The 27,002-nt window shown below is 41.1% G+C and overlaps 1 protein-coding gene across 14 annotated transcripts in view; it reads right to left on the bottom strand.

Annotated features, from left to right (window-relative positions):
• Nucleotides 1–1,220: 1,220 nt before the first annotated feature.
• Nucleotides 1,221–27,002, bottom strand: part of Sgip1 (SH3 domain GRB2 like endophilin interacting protein 1) — a 213,435-nt gene continuing 187,653 nt past the window's right edge. For all 14 annotated transcript variants that reach the window (XM_021199555.2, XM_021199558.2, XM_021199559.2 and 11 more), the window contains 7 exons: nucleotides 20,243–20,354; nucleotides 16,054–16,209; nucleotides 13,662–13,794; nucleotides 12,022–12,224; nucleotides 10,704–10,768; nucleotides 10,037–10,201; nucleotides 1,221–8,554 (listed from right to left, as the gene is read on the bottom strand). In XM_021199555.2, the coding sequence (XP_021055214.1) occupies nucleotides 8,532–8,554; nucleotides 10,037–10,201; nucleotides 10,704–10,768; nucleotides 12,022–12,224; nucleotides 13,662–13,794; nucleotides 16,054–16,209; nucleotides 20,243–20,354 (857 nt within the window). In that variant the 3' untranslated portion in view covers nucleotides 1,221–8,531. The remainder of the gene's footprint in view (nucleotides 8,555–10,036; nucleotides 10,202–10,703; nucleotides 10,769–12,021; nucleotides 12,225–13,661; nucleotides 13,795–16,053; nucleotides 16,210–20,242; nucleotides 20,355–27,002) is intronic.

Genomic DNA, 27,002 nt, shown 5'->3' with positions numbered 1-27,002 from the left:
TGCTCGGTGGGCCTCTGAGCCATTTTAGGAATCCCACTATCTGTCTTCTGGAGCCTTCCCAGTCCTGCTGCCTTGTACGGTTGCCAGGTCTGACTGTGAAACTGCGCCCCCAAAGCCCCGTATCATGTTTCTCCCCTTGAGGACGTCAGGGACGCCAGTGGGAAACGTGCAAATTTTCTAGGACAACCGAGACCTGAAGACGTAGAAGCTGCCCATGCCCCCAACTCCACCCCCGCTGCTGACAGATGCTGTGCAGCGGTTCAGTTGCCACAAAACTGTCACAAATGACTTTACAGAAGTAGCGCACCGAGAACTACAACGTTAAAGGACGCACCTGGGAGCACAGGATTTGAAAATCTGCTGGTACAGAAGCAGGCTGCGCTCCTTCAAGCCCTCCGAGGACCCTAGGCTACTGAATCTTTAGAAGCTTTGTGGTGAAGGTATTTAGGTATTGAGGGTCTACCTTCTATCCTCCTTGCTGTAGTGGACACCCATTGAATGAAGACAGGACGCCTCCCACAGAATACAGCCTATACAGCAGGGTGCTTGACAAATGTTCTCTTGGTCCGCGGGAGCCAGGATGGTAATTAGCATCCGGACTCCAGCGAAGTGTGAAAAGCTCTAAAGCCCACCCCTAGCCCTGTTTACACAAAGATAAGAGCAGGAAAGAATTGCCCATTGACTACTACCAACTAGGTAGATAATCTGCGCGGTGACCGATAGCTGCTACCTCATTTAAACCTAAAGACCGGATGCTGTAGAGACCCGTTATTCATTTTAAAGACATTTTTATGATTTATTTTTATTTTACACACGTTGGTTTCCTGCCTGCATGAATGATTCTGTGAGGGTGTCAGATCCCCTGGAACTGGAATTACAGACAGTTGTGAGCTGCCATGTAGGTGCTGAGAGTTGAACCTGGGTCCTTTGGAAAATCAGCTAGTGCTCTTTTTTTTTTTAGCTAGAGCTAAGCGGTGTCTCTCTAGCACCACGCCCTGCTGTTCATTTCATTTCATTTTTGTTTTTATGCGGATATTTACAAGTATGATGTAACATGCTTGGGTTTCCAGTCAAAGCATGGAATTGAATTCCTCCCACTTAAAAGCCCTTGCCTTTGCTAGACCTTGGGTCTACCATCCTTTCCCTAATTATGGAATTACGTTTTCCAGAAATGTAGGTTAAATTTTAAGGTGCAGGAAATAAAAAGGTTCACAGCTTGGTTTATTTTCATATTTTTTTTTCATTTATTTTCCAGGAAAAAAAAAATCACATTTCAATAACAACTTACATTAAACTGCATTTTCAAATGGGAACCCTATTTGCAGTAATGTGTCATGAAGAATAATTGCATATTCAAGATTTTGTGAGATAGGTGACTGGAAGGACTACGAAGGCAAGGACATTTATAAAAATCACGTTACAAAAAAATGATATCCACACTTTTACTAACTCATAAGGCAAGTGAATGTGGAGGTGGTCTCATGATTATTATCTTCAATCGGTTCAGTCACCTTCCTGTCCTGCTTGCCCTGTAGAGAGCTCACAGCGGGGGGTCGACAGAGGGAGCAAGTCTCTGGTGCTGCTGGGCTGAGCTCACAGGAAGCAGTAAGCCACACTGCAGATGGGACAGTAAGTCACACACTGTTGAAAGGAGCAGGAAGGAAGAAAGACGAGGCACTGACTTTCTGACTAAATTTTAAATATACTTGAGTATTTGAACACACCGTTTCTTCTGTGGATATTTAATGTCCTGGGATGTTTTGTGCGATGGTACACGCAGCAGAGGAGTATACAGGGAGTCAGTGTACATTGCTACATGGGTCACGGATAATTTGAAATAAAGGCCACTACCAGGTCAAAGTACACACTGATAAAACATCTTCACTGACTCGATGGATTGCATAACTCTAAGTTAGAAACACAGCAACATTTCTCTGTGACGCCTTTCCTAGCTTCTTATTGTTAACAGTAAAACCCCAACGGCTTACTCTGCCACGTGGTGGGAAATGATGATTCAAACTGGTCATTTCATTCAGAAAGGTTTTACCCTATACAAGGGAAAAACTAATGAGAAAACCTTTTCATTTGAAACACAATAGTGTTCAAACGGCCTAAAATCAGCCCTGGAAATTCCTCCTCTGCTGGTAGGTAGGGCTCTAATGTTACCACTGCAGCCCCTTCTGGTTTCCAAAATAATTATTCAACAGCAATTATCCAGATCTCTTTGACTGAGTTAAGGGACCAAGTGGGGTGGGGGTGGGGAGATGGGAGGAGGATGCAGTACGGAGGAAGGGGTAGGAAGACAGAGGGAGAGGCACCCATCTCTTCCACGCATGTTCATTTTAAAAAGCAGTAATTAAACACCAACGTGTGGAGTCAATGCAGCTTTAAGAAATGTCATCCCAGCCACGCCTAAGAAAAATACCAGGTATTGGATCGTCAGAGATAGTCTTTCAGTTTGTTATTTTAACTAGCTTAAGGTGATGATGAATAAATGAGATTCAATATTCATTTTTCCAGAAAAGATGCCAATAAGATAGTGAAGTTGTCTGAGTTAGGTGGAATTAATATATGCTCAGTCTAGGAAGCAGGAAATTTATGGGTAGCTTGTCTTTCAGGTAATAATTCACAGACTCTGAGTGGATTAAAGGTTGAATTGTGTTCAAAAAACATAAATGTCATTTCTGTCTGCTACAAACAATTTCAAATAAACATCTTTTACATTTGATTTTATGTAAAAAATGATTATTTTTTTAAAACAGTAAAAAACAAAACAAAACAAAACAAAACAAAAAAACCAAAAACCAACCAACCAAGCAAACAAAACCAACAAAATAGCAAAGGCTACTTCAGGGTCAGTCCTCTGATTCTATGCTGAGAGAACAGTGCACTGCATTTGGCTCTAACTAGAATGTTTCATAGCATTCCAAAAGTTATGTAAAAATACTATCAGCATCGCTCTAACATGATCCTGATCTGGTAATGAAGATTCTTCACTAGTGTCAATTACCCCAAGGATTTGGAACCTTTCAACAACAGGGGCTTGAAGTACTCATCAGAGATTCAAATCTTTAAAAAGTGAAACAGTTTCCATGCAGGGTTAAGAGTTCTTTAGAAGAGAGAGTTAAAACTCACTGTAAGATATTAATGAGCACAGATAACAACTCACTGCCAATGGGCAGAATTCCCTTAAAGCTACAATTATCTTAGCTAATCCCTCTTTCATATATAATTTGCTTTACATATCTTTCAATGGAGCTGTGAATTGTAATTAAAAGGAAAGTTTCCTAAAGTTTTTCAAGGGATACTCTTATACTTAAAAATACCCTTTTACCAGTTTAGGGGCAGTCTAAGTTTCATGAGGACTTTGAAAGTTATTGCCCATGTCTGAAGAGAGACAGCTGTGACATAGGACCACGTTGTTTCAGAACACGATGAATGTTTTGCTTGTGCTAATAAATCAGACATGATTTTGGAAAATCCTGGTGGATGTAATAGCAAATAGGCCACTTTTTCTTTAAAACAGCATTAAGGATCACTTTAATCTGCACGGGCTTTGGACTGAAACCCCTTTTTCTTATGAGGCTAAAGATGTGTTTAGCACAGGCTAAATGTACTCCAGCAATAAAGGGAGGAAGCCAGAAGTTCAGTCTGGAGAATAAATTATTATATCCATGACACATGTCCACAATCTGTCTCTCCCCCCCCCCCAGCACTACCCATTTGGGATAGAAACTAAACATGAGACCAGTCTAAAAGGCTACACAACTGATCATAAGATTTGACAGTGTTTCAAGAAGGAAAGTTATTTCAATTGGGCATTAACAACATGTCTCTGGCTTACTGTAGATAGCACAGCCCCAGAGCAGTGATGGGTGAAGAAGGCCAGTGCTTTTTGTTTGTTCCTTTTTAATATTTGAAGACGTAAAGAGAGCAGTCTGGTTTCATTCCTCCTCCTCATTCTATGGATTAACATGAAACATGAGAGAAGCCATATTTAATTCACAAGCGAGAGAATTGTGTTCTACACTGTATGCCAAACGAAGAAACGAAATCAACCAAACACAAACAAAAAGGTCAAGGAGGAGGGAAAGTCCAAGAAAGCTGAGATAGATTCAGACAGTGAGCGTGCTAGAGAGGTTCTTCATAAGAGTCTCTGTAATCAGTGCCACTTGACTTGATTTAGGTATTCATACTAACAATTTGACTCATTGGCTAAGGTAAACAGCAGGAGGGGGCATCATGGGAACATCACATTTCCTTATATTAAGTTTCTAAGCTATATTCTGGTCCACGTTGATGTCACTAAAAACAAAACAAAACAAAACAAAAAACAAAAAACCCCTCAATTTTAGGTTTTAGACTTCTAAAACCTAAAAACACAAAAAGTCACATGACAAAATAAATATATTTGACTGGGATTTTGCAAAATACATCCTCTTTGGGGGAAGAAAAATCTCTAACATATTTTCTTTCTCTCTCCTTCTCTAACCTCTGTCTTTCTAGTGGATATTTGCATATATTACTATCATTCAACTTTCTCTGACAACCTGTAATTGGTTTGAGGAAAGGCAAAGCAAAGCAAAGCAAAAACTGGTAAAAATTCTTTTCAGTGTGAGGCTTATCTGAGTTTATAAAACCAAGAGTTTATGAAATAAAGTCAGTATACAGGTTTAGTGTCTGAGTGTCGCTTGCAAGCAAGGAGCTACCATTAATTAGACTGAATTTGGAGAAAACATTAGAAAAATAGCATTTACCTTAGAAATTAAATGCTTAAGTCCACTATAATGTGAGCAGTAAAAAACACTCTAGAGTTACTAGGGCCAGGATGCTCAGCTTTTGGGAACTTCTCAATGTGTAGATTCCCAAGTTTTATCCCTAGAGATCGATAAAGACTTCCTGGTACTCACTGCAGTCTGGCTAGGTTCTGAATGTATAACAGGGCCTCAACTTAAATCATTACTCTACTTGATTGGTTGGAAACAAGGGGGTCTCACATTTCATCCTTTGAAGAGAGACATCGGTCTTTTAAAATAATATCTTATCAGGCTCCTCTTTAACACTTTCAATGCAAACTTTTTAGAGTGCCATTTATCTTGACCTTCAAGTTGATGGTTTTATCAAAATGAACCAAATGGACCAACAAGGTACTCATTCTATTGTCAGGATAATTGAGGTCATTATTAGCTGTGATGACATTTTTGGGGAAATGAATCAACCCAAGCCTCAATACCGTCACTGGGAAAACACGGGCTGAAAAGGCTTTTTGCCATTTTTGGAGTCTAAGGTAGAAGGCAGTGATACCTGCGATGTCTGACAGCCCAGGAGCGCTCAGAGCACACTGTGAGCCCTTTTGCTATTTTTGTTGTGTAGCAGCTAATCACTATGATTATACATGTTCTTAGAGTCGGGAAAGGTAGTTTATCTGGGTTAAATAGAAGTGTAAGTCTTCAGCATTGGAAGCTACTGTGGAATCATTTACATATTGTGATACTATGTTTCAGGGTCTGGAGAAGCCCCTTCCCTGCTTGGCAACATTCTGCTATACAGGGTTCTAGGCACAAGCTTGTTAGGAAAAAAAAAAATAGACGTCCCATTAAGAAAAACGTGAAAACTCCGTATGGGTCCACTCTCAGCATAAGGGAGAGAAGAAGGTAGGGGCACATCTGCGTTTGCCCTTCAGGTATCACACCGGCAGAGCAAAGGTAGATTTGCTTCCTTCGAAAGAAGAAGTAAAGATGCAAATGTGTGTGAGTATGGCTCTAATACTTTGCAGCCTGAGACGGAGGAGAAGTATACAAACTGTCAAAATGCACAAGGATCTGCTCTCGGACTTTCCAGTCACTATCTGCACAGGGACAGGCTTTGGAGGCAAGCTGTGTCCCAAATAGCATACAGGGAATGCTCTTTTTAGCCGTCGCTGGATCTCAGGGAGTTTTAGATTAGCAGTTGCAAGTTCCCATTATGATAACATGGAGACTAATGTAAACAGGAATTTATTTCTGAAAATTTCATAAAAATATGGGATTTGTCTGAAGCTTACTGTTCTGCCAACTATCTGTCTATGAGCTAACCCATTATTTTGGACAAAAGGGAACCTGACCCAATTGACACTGATAACTGAGACCTGGTCTGTCTAGTCTTGGACCATGTCTCAGAATATGAACTTTTATCCTACAGTGCTGCACACAGAGCTTCACCAGGAGATAAAATTGCACAAACTTAAAACCAAACAGCACCGACAGCTCCGTCTCTGATATGAGCAACTGTTGTTATTTGACCCACTTTCTGAACTGGAAGGAACCATTCCCCACTGAAGCTCTGAATTTTCAAGTTTTAATTTTTTAGATTACCAACTGTCATTTCATTTCACAATAGTCAATTAAAGGATTACAAGATTTCTTCATAGTTTCCAATTTGGTTCCTGGAAATATTTGAATAATGTTAGAGACTTCTCAAATCTCTATTTTTAATTACATTTTTACAATATCAACAAAATTATTCTTTGGAAAGAAAACACTGTGTATTTAATGACCAATTCATTCTAAAACTTCACAAAATAAGATATAAAGAGAAAGACATGAGAAACAGTAATATTTACATATTTTTAATATGCTTTGTGTTAATATTCAATATTTTTCCATGAACTGACTACTTAAAAACATTGTATAATCACATTTTAGATAAGCTTCATTTTTCTGCTTTGTACCCTCCATTGGTTTAAGTGTTTTTATTTCCACTTGTTCCATTAGATTAAATTTAAAATTTACATTTTATTTCTCTATTTCGGTTTCAAAGCCAAACTTTTTGGTCAACACATTAGTTTGTTCAAAAAAAATAAATAAATAAGAAATAAAACCTTCAAAGCCGGACTGCTTTGGGGAATTAGGCAGGAGCCTGTTTTAAATAGATGAATTGTTTGCAGGTAAAAATCCTCTTGGACATCCTTTCGGTAGCAAGCGTTGATTGAAGAGAACACAGATAAATCTACAGAGCTCGCTAGAAATGACTGCCAACCACAATCTCACTGTTGAAGTAAGACTTAAAAAAATTTTAATTTGATTCTAAAATTGAAAGGAGCTGACCACTCCTTGTCAGATTTGAGTGGATACAAAATGTGATTCAACAGCAGATGCTACACACACCAACTCAGTAGGAGAGTCTCAAATGGGAACTTTTCTGTTTAAAATAACTTGTGGTTTACTGGAAGACTTCTTTATGTCCCACACAACACTGCTTTGATTCCCCTCCGGTGGGGTAGACACCATCCCCCTCCCAGAACTGTGGCATTCACTATGTTCAAAGCCACTGCCCCGACTCTGCTTTCAATTCCCCAAGAGCGGCAAAGATTCACAGTTGTATATGATGAATCTTAAAATCATCCAAAAATATTCATAGGATAACAAGGTGAATAGAATTTCATTTATAAAGTTTATTTCTTCCTTCCTCCAAAGATGTAAATGATAAGTTTAGAATTCTCCTTTTGGATGGAACAGGAACAGGGAACTATTTGTTTTCCTCCATCCTTCTCTGTGTTTTGATTCTTATGAGTAAAGAAGAAACGAGGTACCCACCCCGGGATGCTGGACTAGGGAGGCCCCTCTGTTCTGAGCAATTGTGCAAAAGTTTTAACCAGTTCAGCTACAGAAAGTCTCGAAATGTTAAAAATCATGTTGGCTTTAATCCAATGACTTAGCAATCTCCACATTTGCTAAACGGCACAGAGGGGCTTGGGGTCAGGTGAGACTTCAGCATCCTCTGCACTCTTGGATATAATTTAATATACTTAAACTTTAAATATGAATTGCTTTTCCCTTTTTACACAAGTTATAAAAATAAGAGGCCCTGTTTACACAGTTTGCATTTTTATGAAATTTGCAGTTTGAAAAAAAAGCTCTTTAAAAAGTGGTAATTAATGTTTCTCTTTGAATATGCTGTAACTTTAGAATTTTTTCCTCTGAAATAGTTTCTGAATTTAACCCACTAAACTGAAGCTAGAAGTTTTCTTTAGCACTAGAGGGAAACATAGTAAAGGGTGAAGGAAAGAAAGCTGGGTGCTATGTTTCTGGTTCTGTTTAAGGTTCTCGATGTGTGGCACCCCCTTTATGATAACTATCAACATTATATTTAAATTTTATATATTGACAAAATGCGCTGTATCTCTGTAAGCATTGTGCCGTTCAACAGTACTACTATTAAATTTACATACCACAGTTTAAATTACATCCGTTTCAGGAATGGAAAATGCTAAAACCCAAGTGTCTAACTGCCTTACTGGAATGAAGGTACATTTTACAAATACAATAATTACATTTTAAAACCATTAACAAATATTACACCTATAAGTAAATACTGCAGAACTGAGCAGCACAGTACTGGGTGCCGGAAGTCACTGCTGAAAGCCAGGACCTTCCAGCTGACAGACCCCAAGTACGGATATCGGTTTGTGTTCATCAAGCCAGACTAAAACATGTCTCTCAAACAACAGTTCTCCGGGGCATGGATCTTCCAAATCCTTGCATGACCTTTTATTAGTTATCTGCCAAGTACTTTCCTGCAAAACAAGATCACAGATCAATATGTCACCCACAAGTTCCATAGATGATCTATTGCTCCTGCTCTACCCCTCAGAACCAAGCCCTGCATGCTCGGAGTGCCGCGTTCCTACAATGCGAGGTTTTCAGGTTTCTTCCTTCTCCACATCCATAGTTACCATTTCTATTTCTGCAGACAGTTTGCCAAACATTCTGGATGCTGCTCAGGTGGGTCAGGCATTTGTCCCCGAATATGAGAAGCTGCTCATGTTTATTTCGGACTTAGTTCATTTGAGAGTGAAAGGGATATAATGAATAATGAATTACATCAGAACAGCAGGCATAGAAACCACGTCCCAGAGGAGGAGAAAGGAGGGGGAGTGGTAATACATTGGCTTCAAATGTGTAAGACTCTACCGGTGCCAGCCACTGACAAGAGCAGTCGCCATTACTGGGAAGATCCTGTCTTCTATATGCTCTTGTTTGTGCCATACCCAGTTCCTGGGCAAACAGTTCATATCTATAGATTAGATATTTATCTATTGTCTGTCTGTCTATCTATGCATCTATCTATCATCTATCTATCTATCTATCTATCTATCTATCTATCTATCTATCTATCTACCTACCTATTGAGAGGGGGGAGGGAGGGAGAATGTATACATTTTGGCACATATGTGGTAGTTAGAGAGTTAGAGGACAACTTGTGGGAGCTGGTTTTCTTCTTCTTCCATCATCTTGACTTCCAAGGAGTCAAACTCGGCTTATCAGGCTTGGTGGCAAGCACCTTTATTCACTGATCCGTTTCACCAGCTCAAAAACTACACATATTCTTATTTTTTTTAAAAAAAGAATTATTATAGTATGTATAGACATGATGTGTGTGTGTGTGAGGCAGCACACGTGTGGAGGTCAGAGGACAACTATTTTAAGTGCTTCTTTCCTTACACCCTGGGACCCAACCCATGCTGCCAGGCTCATGTGGCCAGTGCCTTTAACTTGCTGAGTCATCACACAGACACATTAAAGGTTGCTTTTAAAGTAAAAAAAAATAAAAAAATTAAAAAAAAATCAGATCTTCCCACGCCTTAGTTTAGCCTGGCAATTCTAAATTTCAGAAAGCTAAGTATGTGGAAAAAACAAAAAACCTTCCTAGGAATCTAATGCTCCCCTGCCTTAGGCAAGCCACACATTTTAATGCTTTCTCTCCTGTTTCAAAAAATACATTTTCAGGTCGAAGCCTAGCCTGTCAATCTTGTTTGGCTCTACAGTGGCAGGACTTGTCCCACTGACTTCAATATACAGATCAACCAGGTGGGAACGGTGGCTCAGCCCAGCACGAGAAACAGACCCAGCACAAGCAGCCACAACCTTTGTGCTGGAATTGCCAGTTCATCTATACTTGATTCAATGATCAGTTTGCTTTCTAATGGGCGGTGGGGATAGGAGCTGTGAGAAACCACAGCCAGTTCCTTCTCGAGGAGGGAGAGCTACCCACTTACCTGCAGCAAACCTCTTCTTAATGAGTGAGAACCGGTAGCCTGCCCCAACAAGCTCAATGTCACAGCCAGAGAGAGTACCTCCTTCACTCGTGAACTGCACAACCAGCGGGGAAGGTTTGCTGGGGCCTTCGGATAATTGAAATCTCGCCAGTAAAGAACCTACGCCTTTAAAAGAAGAGCGTTACTGCAAGGCAGCAGTTGGCAGCACCCAGCATGCAACTCTGAAGTCACACTTGAGGTGTGAACTGTGCAAGACTGGGCAGCCGAGGAAGCAGCGTATCCTTCGCTTACAAAGTGAGAGTGAGCAGAGCATCCTTGAGCACTGTGAGCAACTGGACGGAGTATGTCAGCAGAACGGTGCTTTGAAACTTGTGGCATGCTGCAAGGATGGCTACATCCTTTCCAGCCCGTGATTTACATCAGAGGGAGAAAGAAAAGCATCGACGTGGGGCATGACACAAGACGGACACATGCCGCGGTCTACGTGGGAGTCGAGGGCTTGGTGGGAGAGAGGAAGGTCTGCTAAAAGCCATTTGCTTTGATAGATGTTAGAAAGTAAAGAGAGACTAACAAAGCATTCTGCTTGCTTCTAGGGGTACGTGGCTTTGGGTCCATAGTTGGCCAATACCTGTAAGTTATGTTGGATTTAAGCTCATGATTACATTACCTCCATTTTCTGACTTCTGGGAGATATCTGGAATCTTCCATAATATTCTTTGTTGTTCAGCATTCCTAAAAATAAAAGAAAGGGCTTTCTCACACACAAAGAATTTGTTCAACAGATGCCACATTTCCAAATAGTGCTAAATTAGAATGGACTCAAAACGTTTAGCTCTGCCTAACTATATCTGTTCCCCTACATGCATAAACATGCTTCCTTTTCCTTATTCTAAGGAGCCACAGCAATGTGAGATAAGCAGAGAGAGGGTAATACAGTCCTTACAATACATCTACCCAGAAAACACATGAGAAGCAGTTGTTAATTGTGGTGTTTAGGTAATTTTCACCGCAAATGCTGGTTAGCGCTAACTCACATTTGTTTTGTTTTATTTTTTAAATATTAATTTATTAAAGTATATGAATGCTCTGTTTGCATGTATGCCTGCATGACAGAAGAGGGCATGAAATCCTATTATAGATGCTTGTGAGCCTTTATGTGGTTGCTGGGAATTGATCTCAGGACTTCTGGAAGGACAACCAGTGCTCTTAACCGCTGAGCCATCTGTCCAACCCCCACATTAGTTTTAAAGAGGTTTTGCTGGTACTTGTGAAAAAACTGAAGCCCTCCACATCCCCCATTACAGATGATTCTAGCACTCATCTGTAATGAGTGTGATTTCCAGTCCCATCTGATTCCCAGCAGCTAGCCTTTCTACAGTTTGGTGGCTCAATGGAACACTGCATTCCCCAGAGTCTCCTGCAGTTAAGGTCCTAGGTCCAAAGGAGGCTCAGGTTTGGGAGGCAGAGAAAGCTGATGAACCTGTCTGCTGTTTCCCTAGCCAGCAGCTGGAATGGAAAGAATCTTCAAACACAGGGTCCAGCCTGGGCCCTAGTGTGTGTGTGTGTGTGTGTGTGTGTGTGTGTGTGTGTGTGTGTGTTGAGAAGGAATTAGGCCAGGCATGTTTTCTGATCCTAGGGATCAAACTGTTAAGGGGCAAACCAACCTGATTTTCCTGGTAGCCAGCTCCTCTCCTTCCCCAGGCCCTGCACATTCTGCAGTGCACTGGGAAACACTCACTTTCAGCTGAGATCCAGAGGAAAGCCTCTGCTCCCTGCTTGCATGGTAAGCTAAACATCGGACTCCCCTGATTAAAGCCCTTTCCGCTCAACTGATCTGTAGAAGTTTTCCATTTCCACCCAAGTCCTCGGACTGGCCCTCTGAGGTCTCTTCCCACAGTGAAGCCTGGTGCTAAGAAGTCTGCCGTCCCTTAAGCAGGAGTCCTTTTCGAGGACAGAGCGGGGGAGGGGAGCGTGAAGCTTTTTACCAGACTGCTGGAGGAAGCACAGCCTGCAGCTTGGTCACTCCTCCGTCTATGGGGACCAGGAACTGCACGTTGTTGAGGGCCACTGCGGTGGACATGGCATCCGTGTTGTACTTATAGTCTATGCGCAGGTCAGTGCTCGAAGGCTCACAGCGCCAGTTCACAGCCAAGTTCAGAGGTGTGGACTGAATGCCCTGGGCAGACACCTTGCCAAAGGACAGGAGAGAGAACGTGTAAGTCTCAAGTGTTGATCTAAAACCAGAGGCTGTGGTTAGCTCCCACTGGACTGGGCTTACAAATCCAAATGCCACACGATTGTTCGTGATGCTCACAAATGGGATCCCAGGGAAAAGGGTGGTGACGCGCAGGTGACAGGTGGCGTAGGGGTGGGAGTGTTGGGTCCTTGAGGTAACTGTGACAATTAAATGCACAAGGTCCGCTGTGGAAATCCCTACAGCATGTTCGAGTCCACAGATGCATTTTCTGTACTTAGGAAGGTGGGCCAGCATGTTGGTTAGAAGCTGTGGCCACAAGACTGGACAATCTTGGGTGCGAATTCTGGTTCTGCTGCTAAGCAACCTGATTGATCTATGACACATCACTAAACCTGCTCAGCCTCAATGACTTTCTCATCTGCCAAATGGGAATTATAAAAACAACATAGCTCATGGATGTCAGGAAGGTCTGAGGAGGAACAGCACCATGTCTAGCATACAGCAATGGAACGAGTCCTTAATACTTGTTAACTGTTAATATGCATGTCGTGTTTGCTCTTCATGACGAACCAATGAGGCAGACAATGCAGGGCACTGTCATTATTCCATTGAGATCTGTTTCCTTGGAGAGTCCCTGAGATTCCTTAAGTTCAGAGGAACTGAACCAGGTTCTCCACTGACAAACTACAGTCTAAGCAGTCTAGTTAGAGCCATCAGCGAGGGAATCAGAACAAGAGAAAGCCAGGTTCAAATAATAAAATATGGCCTTAGGACAGTGACATTCAGAATTCACCTCTCCCCACTTCCTTAGCACCCATCAGCTTCTTATAGCCCTTTGGCTAAGGGCTCCTCCATCACTGCATTATTTCTTAGCTTAAGTTTCATTAGAACTACTACATGATTAGAACTACTATCCTAGAAAAAAAATCTAAAAAAATCTAGGTTAGTTATCCTTAATCATTTAAAATTAAAAGTATTAGAACGCTTATACTCTAGCCATAATTATGCTGAGCTAACTTATCAATATCTATCACATTTTAAAAATAGATTCATTGTTTGTGTATGTGTGTGTGTGTGCCACTAGGGAGTTGGCTGAAGTTGTGTCTTTTGCAAGAGCAGTAAGTGCTTTCCTCAGCTTAGCTTAACCTCTGACCTATTTTTCAGCTCCAACACTTATTAATTGTGCATGTGAATTTTCAACTTCATATTTGGGCCATGTTTCTATAATAAGTAAAACGAAATACCTCACTTTGTATGATTAATATTCTCCTCACTAGTTCCCGCATGGTTCCTTAAGGCTTCAGTTTTTAGAACCACAGCATTTTAGTAATAGTAAAAGAAATGTTACTTTTATGCACTATTAGGTAATTTAGAATATACGTTTTATAATGTGAAACAAAAACAACCCTGACCATACAATCAGCTTACCTGATATTTGAGCATATCCACATTATAGTATGTAGCCTGGGGTTTTTGTTCAGAGACTTTCTTTAGGTGAGTCATCAAATTTGGCATGTTTACCCAGAATTCCTTGGTATTGGCATCATTTTGTGTAGTATCACTAGTAAGACGGGAAGAAAATCAACCATTGAGCAGCATCTCATCGGTACTGTCATCTGCACAAGAAACGTCTCAGCAGACCATCTCTGACTTCTGCAATTTGCCTTTGATAGTCAGCGCAGGATAGCACCCCCAGGGTGGTTTTGGCGTATCGCCGTTTGATGTTGTGTCCCATAAGCTACCCGGTCCCCACAGGGAGGCACTGCTGTGCCGTCAGACATTCCTGTGAGGCCCCATGTGTTATCCGAGCAGACTGACAACCAGCTAACTGTTTCCTCAGTCATACTTAATAGCTCTGCCCACATTATCTTACTTCTACCCAAACTTACCAGTCAGTGCAACTAAGGGGGGAGTAAATTGATTTTCCTTTGGACTGACTTAACTAGTAGAGGCTTTCAGAAACTAACCAGTTAAAAGATTCAGTAGTACCCACTTGCAATCCTAGCATTGAGTAAGCTGAGGCAAGGGGGTCCCAAGTTTGAGGCCTGGTGTAGTCGGTGAGTCCTTATCTTAAAATGGAAAAAGTGAAGATTTGGTCTGAGAAAGAGACAGCTAACGTCACCAAGATCCTCTGCCAGCAGGCATGATTTCACCCAAGAGCATCTAACTCTGTGGTTCTCAACCTTCCTAATGCTGTGACCCTTTAACACACAAAGTTCCTCATGTTGTTGTGACCCCCAGCCATAAAAATTATTTTTGTTGATACTTCATAACTGTAACTTTGCTATTGTTATGAACCATAATGCAAGTATCTGTGTTTTCTGATGTTCTTAGGGGACCCCTGTGAAAGGGTTGATTGACCCCTCACCCAAAGGGTGGAGAACAAACAGGTTGTGAACTGCTGAACTAATTAAAAAAAAAAACTAGCTTCATAAACAAGATGGTCTTGGAGTTTAATGGTGGTAATCATATTCATAGGAATGTGCAGAATGCAGCCTTGGCTCTCTAAGAAGCTCAGAATTCTTGACAGCTGGGGTTCAGCAGCTTGTTTAATGACCATACGCCTGGCCAATCTATCCTGCATCTGCTTCTTCATCCAGGATGAAGGATAGGAGCCAGGTCCCAGGCTCTCTGGATTGTGCTATCTCATGGGGACAGGATGGTGAATGAACAAACACGTGGATGGGCAATTTTTAATGAAAAGAATGGGGATTTTTCCAGGAGAATGGCAGGGGGATGGTCAGCGGGGTGGGAGAGAGCAAGGAGATGATCAGGGGAGGTGGAGGAGCTGAGAGGAAGTAGGGCCATAGGAAGGGGGAGAGTAGTATTAGAAGATGGGCAAATTAGCACACCAAGCTTTGACTCTACTTGTCTTCGACACACAGGGACTAATGAGGAGAATGACTAGTGAGTGGACACATGGATTTGGGTAGATGCTCAGAGACAATGGCACCAAACTGAGATTCTAGGCCATGGCCACATGAAACCACTAGTCAGCTGTGAGAAAATGGCAAAAAGCTATGAACTCATTAAGTTCACTGGCTGTAGAAAATTACTGAGCAGGGTCAGACTGGAGTCAGGGAAGGAAGCAATCGTGGCTGCCATAGCTCAGGGACACGATGTTGGTACTAGTCCAAGGGAAGACGCTGTAAAGGAGGAGTGTGGCCATTTTGGAGAGAGACTTTAAGCTAGATTAGCCATACTTTATGATGGACAGGAGTGATCTTTTTCACACCCATCACAAAGCAGCACACATGTGCAGAAGCATGTAATAAAGGCAGCGCTTCAGGTCTGAAATGAAAAGGTGGACACTTACAGGGACAAATCCACATGGCCTTCCCTGGTGTGACACGTGCCAACAAGTGACCATTATAGTAAAGTTGTGTGTTTCACAGTTAAGGTTTTCAAATTCATGTGGAAGAATAACCCACAGTTCCAATATTATTTAATCTAAAAAGGTGTTGGTACAAGAAGTTTTCCAATTATTGGGTTTATCACCTACTACCCTTATCAATTCTTAAATCGCGAAAAGGCATGTGTGTACTGTCAGCAATACAAAGCTTTTAAAAATGCTTCTTTACCCTGTTTGAAGTCGTCCACTAAAATACAAATGTGTATGCGGCTATACATTCACACAGTCTCACATAGAAAGCGTGACAGCTAGCAATACTCCCCTCACCCCCATGTCTAATCTATGTGCATGTCTGTAGTGCAGAGGGCCAGCCACAGTGTTATTTATGCAAGGGAGCAGCACACCTTATCTAGACACCGGGTGTCAAGACAATCATCTCTTTAAGACTGTATACAGAACCATATTTACCAGCAGAGAAGTTGGGGGTTCGGCAGGACGTGCTCTAACCTGCTGGAATTTACCACCCGGAAAGTCAGAGCAGCTGGGGATGGGTTGTTGGCAAAGTGTCTGGTGATACCAGCAGGGAAGGACAACACCATTTCTCCCGTGATCTTAACAATGCACCTGAAATACCAAACACATGAGAGGAAAGAGCAGAAACAGGGTCAGGGTGCTGGGATGCAAAGTGCGGTGCGGAAGAAAAGGTTTGATTGACAACCTAAAGCCCCACAGAGTTAAAGACAAACAGTTAGAATTATGCTTCCTACTTCCAAGTCATTTCTAGCTTGCTTGAGAACTCCAGTACTGAATTTCTTTTAAAAGAGCCTTAGTTATAAGAAAACATATAGTTTGTTTCTAAAACTGGTGGCTACTTCAAGAGCTGGAAGTTTCAACTTATCTTTAGGGAATTTGACCATCTGTTTTGGGAAGTAACATATACCCCTCTGCTGAAACATCATAAGCAATGAGAAAAAAATGGCCTTAAGTCATATTTACTGTGTGTATGTGCATGCACACACATCTGTGGCAGTCAGACGACAACTTGGGGGGTGGTTTTCTCTTCCTACCATGTGGGCTCAAATCATAAGCCTTGCCAGCTAAACCATCTTGTTGGCCCAAAAGAGGCTGTTAAACGTTTGGGTTGTAGAAGACCAACACAAAATTTAGCGGTTGGCCTCACAAATGGAATCATTTAGTGTTGTGATTTTTGTGTGTGTGTGTGTATTTGGAGATGGTACCTTGAATGTTATCATCATAGCTCACTGGGATGTACTTTAGCTCATTGGGTAGTATGATCAGAGTCCTTTATGTGCGCCAAGGTAAAAATCTACTTTATTAGTTCTTCAGTCCATTAACTTGCCTATTTCGTCACAGTTAAAATTAGTCATAGAAAATAAAACACAGTTAGATGATAGCATGGAAGGAAGAATAATCATTTTTAAAGGCTTCCTGGAGGTATAAAGGTGATATGGTGTAGTTATTCATCATGTAGAATTTCATGCATTTGCATGTTATGAAATCAACACAGCACCAAGCCCTATGTTTCCATTATCCCCAAACACTTCTTCCTGACTTTCCGTAACCTCTCTGGTTACTTTCTGTAACCTTTACACTCCCCAATCCCAGGTACTTTCTCTGTGTTTATCCCTCTGTATTACTCTGCACTTTCTAGAATGCCATTTAACAGACTCGTGCTTGAGGGCGGGGTCAGACTCTGTTCCGAAGAGGAATTAGCTTCATAGTGGTCCGTGCAGTTCTGCGCATCAGTAGTTCATATTTTTCCTCTTGGTGAGTGGATATAGCATATTTTAAAAAAATGAATCCATTCACCCATTGAAGAATATTAGAGTTCATTCCAGCTTCATCTGTCATAAAGTTGTGGTCAGTGTATACGGAGGGAGGTCTTTGTGTGGGAGTGGCTCTAATTTTTCTTGCTAAATAGGAGGGATCGCTGCGGCTTGTGTTGGGTATAGCTTTACCTTTTAATGAAACAGCCCAACTGTCTTTGTTTCTTTGCCCTGCCCCCTCTTTCTGTGTCTTCTTTCCTTCCTACCTTCCTTCTTTCTTTCCTTCCTTCCTTCCTTCCTTCCTTCCTTCCTTCCTTCCTTCCTTCCTTCCTTCCTTCCTCCCTCCCTTCCTTCCTTTCCTTCCTTTCTCCCTTCCCTCTCTCTTTTCCTTTCTCCCCAAGTGTTTTCTAAAATGGAAAATGAAGCTGTGTGTGTATCTCAGCATTTCCACATACTAACCAGCACTGTGTACAATCTGTCTTCACACACTAACCAGCACTGTGTACAATCTGTCTTCCCACACTAACCAGCACTGTGTNCAATCTGTCCTCCCACACTAACCAGCACTGTGTGCATCTGTCTTCACACACTAACCAGCACTGTGTGCATCTGTCTTCCCTTCAACTACTTGGTGAGTAGTGAGATTTTGCTTGACTTCATTTTAACTTGACTTTTAAAAAAAGGCTAAGAATCTTAAGATCTTTTAAAAAGATTTAATTAATCAGTTATTAATTAAATGTGTGTGTGTGTGTATCTGCGCATGTGTGTACACATGAACCCTCAAGTACACATGCTATGGAGCATTTATGGAGGTCAACTTGCAGGACTTGGTTCTGTCCTTTTGCTACATGGTTTTCTGGGGTATGTTCAGGTTTGGCAAAGGTGTCTTTCTTTCCTGCTGTAGCATCTTGCTGGTCTCCTCAGATCCTTTTCATGTGCTGGTGTGTCTTTAGCAACTTGAAGATGATCTTCCCAGATTCCCGACAGGTCTTTAAATCATATTATTCTTTTGTTCTTTTATTGAATTCTAAGTTATTTTCTTTCAGATATTCCAGGAGGATGTCGTTCATCTGGTGTCAGCTTTGCAGTTTTTTCTCAGGTTTGGGGATCTGGTCCCCTCTCTCCCTCTCTCTCCTCCCCCTGAACACTTGTAAGAGCAAGGAGGTTTTGACCTACATTTCCTTTTTAAGAATTACAAGAATTCAGGAACTCTTTTGACGTTCTGTCTCAGAAGTCTCTGCTAAACCCAAGACCAAAAGAGCATCTTCTGTGCTTTCTTCTAATTTCTATCATTTACTTGGTCATTTATCTTTATAAAACATTTTAGTAAATATTTGTATGTGTGACATGCAGAGCTCAGTTGGTTTCTGTTCTTCCTTTATTTCCTTCTTCATTTTTCATCTTTCCTCTTCTCCCTACACACCTCCTTTTCCAGTTGTTGGGAAAGCTCTATCTTTTCTTTCCCAAAGGACATTGGAAATTGTGTTTATAGTTGTTATCTAGATAGGGGCCCATTTCTGGATCCATTATTGTGTTCCATTGAGATAGTTTAGCTATTTGAAGCACACTGTCTTGTTTACTATAGCTTTATGATAGTCTTGAAATCACATTATATTTGTCTTCCAAATTTGTTCTTTAAAAATATTTTTTGAGATTTACTTTATTTTTTTACGTGAATGTGTGTTTTGCTTACATGTATTACTATCCACTTATACATAATTTTTTAAAAAATAAATATGCTTCTGTTTTCTTAGTTATGAGTCTTAGTGTTGAAGGCATCAGTCAGCAACAAATGGCTCTTCCAACTTCTATAATAGGCAGTTGAACAAATTGCTCTAACAGAGTCTATAGGACTAATATGTATGTAGTAAGTGTTTATCAGCCTAAGCTGGCAGTGTTTATGTGCCCTGTACAAGCCCCTCCCCTTTCTCCCCCATTCTCTCTCTTTTTCTCATATTCCACCTCTCTGGATCAACCCCAGGCTCGTAGTGTTTGTTTCTTTGTATTATTATAGATCTAGAATAAAACCTAGTTGTTGTTGAAAAAGCTATGCCACCCAGGAAGAATGAAAGATCTACTGACTGGGTCAGATGACTTGGGGGCTGGATTACTAATTATATCGGCTTTCTAGAAGTGTATCAGTAGAGCATTGATGTTTGGAAACAATGTTTCAGAAGGGAGAGTGGATCAATATGTTGCCAGGTGAATTCCCACTTAAATGTGTTGCTCCATCGTATTTAATTCTCCCTGCTTAATAAAATTAGTAATGCCACTTGTGAGCACATCCGTTGCTTCGCATTCCTCTTGTCCTAGAGTGTAAGTTTTTCTTTTTTTAAAGTCCGGTTCTTGTGAGTGAAGAAAGAATTAAGAGCCATTCATCACTCACTTAGGTTTCTTTTTGTTTATTGATGGGACTCAGGCCTAGAATTAAATTAATGATACACTTGGCAGTAGTCTGGTGTAAGTGTTTGGTGTGCAGGGTAGATTAATGATTCCTGTCAACAGTTTGGAGCCAGGATTCCCTTCGGAACAGAGTGTTGAGAGCCGTATATCTCTCAGGGACGAAATGCACACATAAGATGTGGCTCATGTATGGCTTTAACGCCAGAACATGGGGGGGGGGGACAGAGGCAGATCTTTATGAGTTCAAAGCCAGTCTGCTCTACGCCGCCATCTCCACACCAGCCAGCTCCATAGTGAGATTGTCTTTAGGATATGCAATATAATTTCAGAGAGTTTTAGATTTATGGATCTGATCCATAGAGCTCCTTTTCCAGAAGGCAGGGCTGACAGTATCCTACACCCCACCCTACCCCCACACTAGATAGAACCAGGCTTTAAGAAGACAGTAGGTCTCATCTCAGGCTTACTTGCTTGGATCTGCTCCTTTGAAGTAGGCGTTGACAGTTTCTGTGAAAGCTGCTGCAACTGGGAGGGTGTCCTGGGCCCCCATAGTTAGGGGACTTGGCCCCCGCGAGGAACCTGTGGGAGACGAAAGACTTCCACTTATTTTCAGCTTCTGTAAAAATACACTGTATATGTAAAAGTACAAATACACTGAATTAAAGTTCACTAAAGGATTGGAGGGTGGGGTGACTCTTACTAAGAACATGATTACACAGTAGCTGTGTGTTCAACTCAGAGCACAAGTATTTAAGAGGAAATATTTGGCTGGTTTATAGGCGAAAGTACTTGACTCAAGTCACTTCACAACAGAAGAAAATCCAAGCAGATAACAAAGTCACAAGGGTGTACGAATGTCCTGTATAAAGCAAGAGGCAGTATTTGCATGACAGTTTGTGCAGCAGGTGGCTAAAAGAGAGAAGTGTTGTTTCCTATTTCCCATTATCGCATCCTACCAATCACGCGCTCAGATTGACAACTCACACTCCTTCCTTTGGAAGAGATGGTCAAGCGGTGTGACAGAGCTCAGAGCTATGCTTCTGCATTATTTCTCTTTAAAAAAAAACTCAGTTGCTCTCAGACTCAGCAGGTCAAGCCTCTTGCCTGAAGCATGCGCCACCAAACGTTCACACTGACCAAAGAAGGCACTCAAGCCTCGGACCAAAGCGCTATGCCAGGTGAGCCAATGAGTGTGCCTACCATGCAGGGCTTCACTCCGCCTTCCCCTTAGTCTGGAAGATGGGCAAGGAGAGTCGCATTTTACAGAAGAGGAAGCTGAAGTTTAGAGAGCATTGTCCTAGATAATACAGTTTTCCAAGCAGTAAAGCAAGAATCCAAATCTAGATTTGCTTTCCTGTAAAGTCTGTACTTTTACCGTCATGGATTTTGGCAATCCTCCCTCCCTACGTTTTTCTATTTCATTCGGCTCTTAGTATCATGTACTTGGTAGTAGATCATCAATTTAGTGTGTATTTGTTAGTATCATGTATCAGGCCCTCCGGTCCCTCCGCTGAGGGTGCTCAAGATGAGTTAAACATGGTCTTTGTCCTGGGGAGTGACACTTCAGTATGTAGTTATGGCCATCCTCATATAACAGCATCAACCCCACCGGCATTATCATTTCCACCAGCACAGGCCTCCCTCAGCATTCTTTACTTCACATTTACTATCTGCCTTATGATACTCACTTAGCAGACTATATTATAGGCATGGCTCCCGGCATGCAACACTTCCAGGGGATGTTGGAAACCCTAGGATATTGGGGTTACAAAGAAAGTATTTAAATCTTTGACAGTATGCTATTGAAGGGGATAAGACTCTAGCTCTTTCCTGAATAACTCTGCTTTCTGGCCACTGTGAGGCAAAAAATGCCCCCTCTAATACACATTTCTAACAGGATACACTGTGCCACCACAAGCCTAGAGCACAGGGCCAAGGAATTGTCACCTCAAATAAACCTTTCTTCCTTTTATGTTGATCTTTTTTAAAAAGTTTTTTTTTTTAATTTAATGTGCATTGGCATACTGCCTGATTGTATATCTGTGTGTCAGATCCTGGAAATGGGGTTACAGACAGTTGTGGGATGCCTGTGGGTTCTGAGAATTGAACCCAAGTCCTCTGGAAGTTCTTTTTTTTTTTTTTTTTTTTTGGTTTTTTGAGACAGGGTTTCTCTGTGTAGCCCTGGCTGTCCTGGAACTCACTTTGTAGACCAGGCTGGCCTCGAACTCAGAAATCCTCCTGCCTCTGCCTCCCGAGTGCTGGGATTAAAGGCGTGGGCCACCACGCCCGGCACCCTCTGGAAGTTCTTAACTGCTGTTAAATAGTTAACTGCTGAGCCACCTCTCCAGTCCCTAAACTGAAGATCTTAAACATTTTGTCCCAGTAACAGAAAACCAATTAATACAGGACCAAGGCTCAAAGAGTTTCTACAAGCTCAGTTTTGTCTAGCTGGCATGCAAAAATTTTAAGATTGGTACTAAAGTATGTCTGAATTCAAAATGTAGGCTCTGAAGACTATATTATTTTGTTTCCTTGGTGGAAAATTATAGGACCATATGGGTCAAGAAAACAATTTCAGACAATTGGAGTGTGCATGTCATGGGACTGCAGATTTCCTGAAACAGAACCAAGATCATACCAACCTTTCCTTAAGAATCACCTATTGTTAGATCCGAGAAAGGTGATGTTTACTCTCATTTATAAATAATTAGATAAGAACAGAAGAAGTGATTTTATAGTGTTGCTCAATTCATTTGCTTACTTGGATATTTATAGAGTGATTAACAGGTCCTGGAAGACAAGGTTCCCTAGCTGATGCTAACAAGTAGGTCAGAGTGGAAAGGGGTTTAGGCTGTTATCATTATAGCAAGATCATGTCTCCATGTGATTGGAACTTAGAGCTTTGGTGAGGTAGTAATAATAATAATAATAATAATAATAATAATAATAATTCTCTGCCATCAAATACAGTAATTCAGCAAGTGCTTTAAAAGGCTGGTGTAGGAAAACAAAATGGGGTGGTTAGGAATTCAGTGATGAAGAGTTTTATACAAATATCTAGTGAAAACAGACACTAAAATAAGTTTCCTTTGAGAATCTGTATGAAAATCTCCACATACGTCACAGAGCAAAGTACACATATATACAAGCGTATAATCTGAAGTAGCAGTATCGGTTTCTTGAGGTCTTTGGGGTTCCTGGAACTTAGATTAGAACAGAGACCCATGGGCTATCTGGTGTGAGTGAGTGAGTGTGTGTTTGTGTGTGTGTGTGTGTGTGTGTGTGTGTTCTACATTTAGATCATGTTCCGTATAATGTAGCCTACTCACTTCCCTTGTGTGTGCTTGTAGAGACCAGAGGTTGACATTGCATGTCTTCTTCAGTCCCTTTTGTCCCATTTTCTGAGACAAGAATTTCTCACTAAAGCTGGAGCTAACTGTTTTCCACTAAATTATCTGGGTAGCAAGCGCCTGGGACCCACCTGCCTCATGTCAGTATTGGAGTCACAGAGGCGTACAGAGCCATGCCTGGCTTTCCCTTGGCATTGAGGATTGAACTCAGGTCCACAAGTATATGTAGCCAAGCCCTTTACCCACTGAGCTATCTCTTCAGCCTGAGGACTCATCTTAAAAAGAAAATAAAATTGATAAGAATCACAGATGTTAACAGATAAAGAGAATATCATGGGCATTTTATTCTTCAAAACTGCAAAACATTTGAATAGCCAGGATATTTTTGTGACTAAAGTGGTATGATTTAGGTGGATAATGGTCTTTTAAGGTGAATGGACAATCACATGAGTCATACTATGAATGAGCATGAATCAATGGTAAGTGTTTGCTGAGGAAGGGCTTGATGGTGAGTGGTCTGGAGCTCTGCTCACAGACTGGCCTTTAATTACCAGAATTGTTAGGGGTGGGTGATGGGGGTGATGATGGCGGTACCGGTGATGATGGCGGTACAGGTGATGATGGTGGTAACAGTGTGGAGACTAGAACAGACATGCAGCTATGACACTGGGTAGAGTCTGGGAGAATGGGATTTGGCATCCAGCCTGGGATTGTTTCTTTTTCTGATACTTGTCTGAACTATTTTTTGGGCAGGAATGATACAATCATAACCATTTTGTAGGCCTGTTGTGAGGATAAAAATGTACTGCATTTAGAGTAGTACTTGGTCTGTACCAGCATCAAATTAGCTGTTTTTACGATGATTGTCACAACTTAACACAATATGGAGATTATCTGAGTAAGACGGGCTTACTGATGTGCTCAAGACATTTTAAAAACTTGGGATATTGGGATGAAACTGATGAGAAAAGTAGCAAAAATAAATATGAAATTCCTATATATTAAGACTGAAATATTGCTAAGCAATCTGGACATGGTGTTGCGTATCTATAACCCCAGCATCCAGGAGGCTGAAGCAGGACGATGACAAGTTGTGGGCAGTCTGGGCTACATACTAAGTCTGTCTCAAAAGTCAAAACAAAACAAAAACATTGAAATAAGTAAGGCAGACGTTTGTGGTTTTGAAAAAGAAAACTATCTCAGTAGATGAATATGTGGAAAAATAAAACCGATTGGGGGATTAAGTTGTTGACATTCTATGGTTGATGAGCTCGTGAGAAGGTACCGGGAACACTTCAGCAGTTAGACCAAACTCTGGAATACCATGGGGACAAAGCTCTAACTCAGATCTCTCACTTTCTGTCACCTGACTCCTCCTAGTGGTCCCTACCATCTTCTACTGTTGCTGTGTTGTCCACTTCTTGGACACTATAATCATTCCTATGGATTTGATCAATAAAGTTACAAAAGCAGAAACATATATAAGATTAATATTTACAGAGAACACTATTACCTTAAAGTACCCACAATTTACAGTTCTAATTCTTTCATAGGCTTGAACTTTGCCAAAAATAGAGCATCTTTGTATTTTACTTTATTTTTTTAAAGTATTTCTTTGGTCATCACATTCTGGTCTAGGTATAATTTCCAACAGCTATTTAATAACTCGACAAAACTTTTCCAAATGTCAGGTCATTTCTAGGTAGTAATCTAAATTCATCTGTGTATTCATTGATCTTTTCCCTTTGCATTATTGCCTAAAGATAAGAAAAAAAATCATTCCTATTGAGTTGTAAAATCAAATATAGATCATTTTTAATTGTGAAGAGTGCCAGACTATATGACATAGATGCTGTACTCAGTGTGGTTGGTCATAAGTGAGTGCTTCTGTGTCCCCCATAAAACCTCAGAGTCTTACTGAGATTACTGACTGAAACTAGGATAATTTTATGAAACTAGGACGATGATGAGAAAGTCAAAGATATGGCCTAAGAGAATGAAGAAGAGCTTTTAAAGTTTAAAAACATCTGATATTGTGTTGTTGTCCTATGACTTCAAGGGATCAGAACTTTTTTGTTTGTTTGTTTTTGTTTTGGTTTTTTGAGACAGAGTTTTTCTGTATAGCCCTGGTTGTTCTGGGACTCACTCTGTAGAACAGGCTGGCCTCGAACTCAGAAATCCGCCTGCCTTTGCCTCCCGAGTGCTGGGATTAAAGGCGTGCGCCACCATGCCCAGCGGAATCAGAATTTTTAAGGCCAAAAATCTGTAAGAAAACAGCATTGTGACCATAGAGAAGTCAGTTACCTATATTTCTCTTGGGAGGAAGGGGATAACAGACAGTGCACACTCAGCTTTCTGTCTTGCAGCATCAGGTGCTTTGTAGATATTTAAGGTTGTCACTGTGAGAATAACTATAACAGAGAACAAATGCTCTGAACATAGCTTCCCCTCACTGGCAGGCTGAGTACACATACAGGTTCTGCTGTATACAAGACAGAAGTGAGGACACAAACATGTAAATATAAGACATAAGCAAATGAAAAACTTAACGCTAAGACAGTGGCTCTCAATCTGTGGGCCAAGCACGTAAGCCCTCAACCCCTTTGGGGGTCAAAGAACCCTTTCACAGGAGTCATATGTCAGATACCCTGCATGTCAGATGTTTACATGACAACAGTAGCAAAATTACAGTTATGAAGTAGCAATGGAAACAGTTTTATTTATGACCGGGGGTCAGCACAACAGGAGGGACTGAATTAAAGGGTCGCAGCATTAGGAAGGTTGAGAGCCACTGCACTAAGAGTGTACAACAGTGGTCCATTAAATGTTTAGTTGGCCACAAGGTGAATTTCCAAGTGAGGGGATGTGATCACGAGTTTAACAAAGATAGCAAGGGCCCTACAGTCACATCCATCTGGGTATGATGTCTTGGTCTCCACTAGGGACAGCTGTTTGATATCTCTGTGGCTCAGTTTCCTCATCTTCAAGATAACATCAATAAAAAGAGAATAAATACTAACAACTTGCATTACCCACTAGAGGCAGTATTCTTTAAGTCCTTAATGTGGTATACACTTGACGACCATTGTGCTTTTGCTGCCATTGGTAAGATTATAGAACTACAGTTTAGTCTTTGAAGTAGAATAGATTTTTAGGTAGGAAACAAAGGGAGGTTTAGAGATTCCTGTCCAAAGGGAATTTCCTTTCATCTTTCAACCGGTTTTCTTGACGGTTTCTGTGCATACATGTTTAACTTGACATATGTCAGTAGGTGCCTACTATATTGGTTCAAATTGCTTGGTGTAGTATTTGTATCATGATAGGCTATAAAATTTGTTGGAATGCTTGTTTTATTAAAATTAATTTAAAAATGAAAAAATAATATTTTAATTTTTACTTAAAACTACAATCACTATATTATGGTTAGCTTGTAAAAGACTCAAGGTAGGTGCAATATTTGTTATTACAATAACACACCTCTGGTACTCCTAGAAGGACCAGCCAAATAGCAGTAATTCCTGGGTACCTGTTGTAGGAAATATTTAAAAAAAATGAACCCTCTAACTCTCAGCGGGGCCAGGCCACCTCTTGGGCTCCTGTCACCACCAATTCTCTAGAGCTAGCCCCTGCACCGGGTTATCTCACTTGCTCGGTCTCTCGGCCCGCCAACTCACCAACTCGGCAGCCTTATGAGGCCACATAGCTCCCATCAGGCCATCTCTATATAGTTCACTGAATGTGACCAGTTTAAAGGCTACTGTGAGGTTTCCCGAGCTATTGCATATTCAACTTGGACTAAATTCAATGTAACATTTCACTTAGTATCAAAAACATACCTCTGGAAACATTTTAACCAGAGGCACCTTATAACTGATCT

This window comes from Mus pahari, chromosome 6 (assembly GCF_900095145.1).
Source record: "Mus pahari chromosome 6, PAHARI_EIJ_v1.1, whole genome shotgun sequence".
Taxonomy (NCBI): domain Eukaryota; kingdom Metazoa; phylum Chordata; class Mammalia; order Rodentia; family Muridae; genus Mus; species Mus pahari.
Note: the sequence above shows the minus strand (reverse complement) of the source record. Positions and strands in the feature narration are given on the sequence as shown.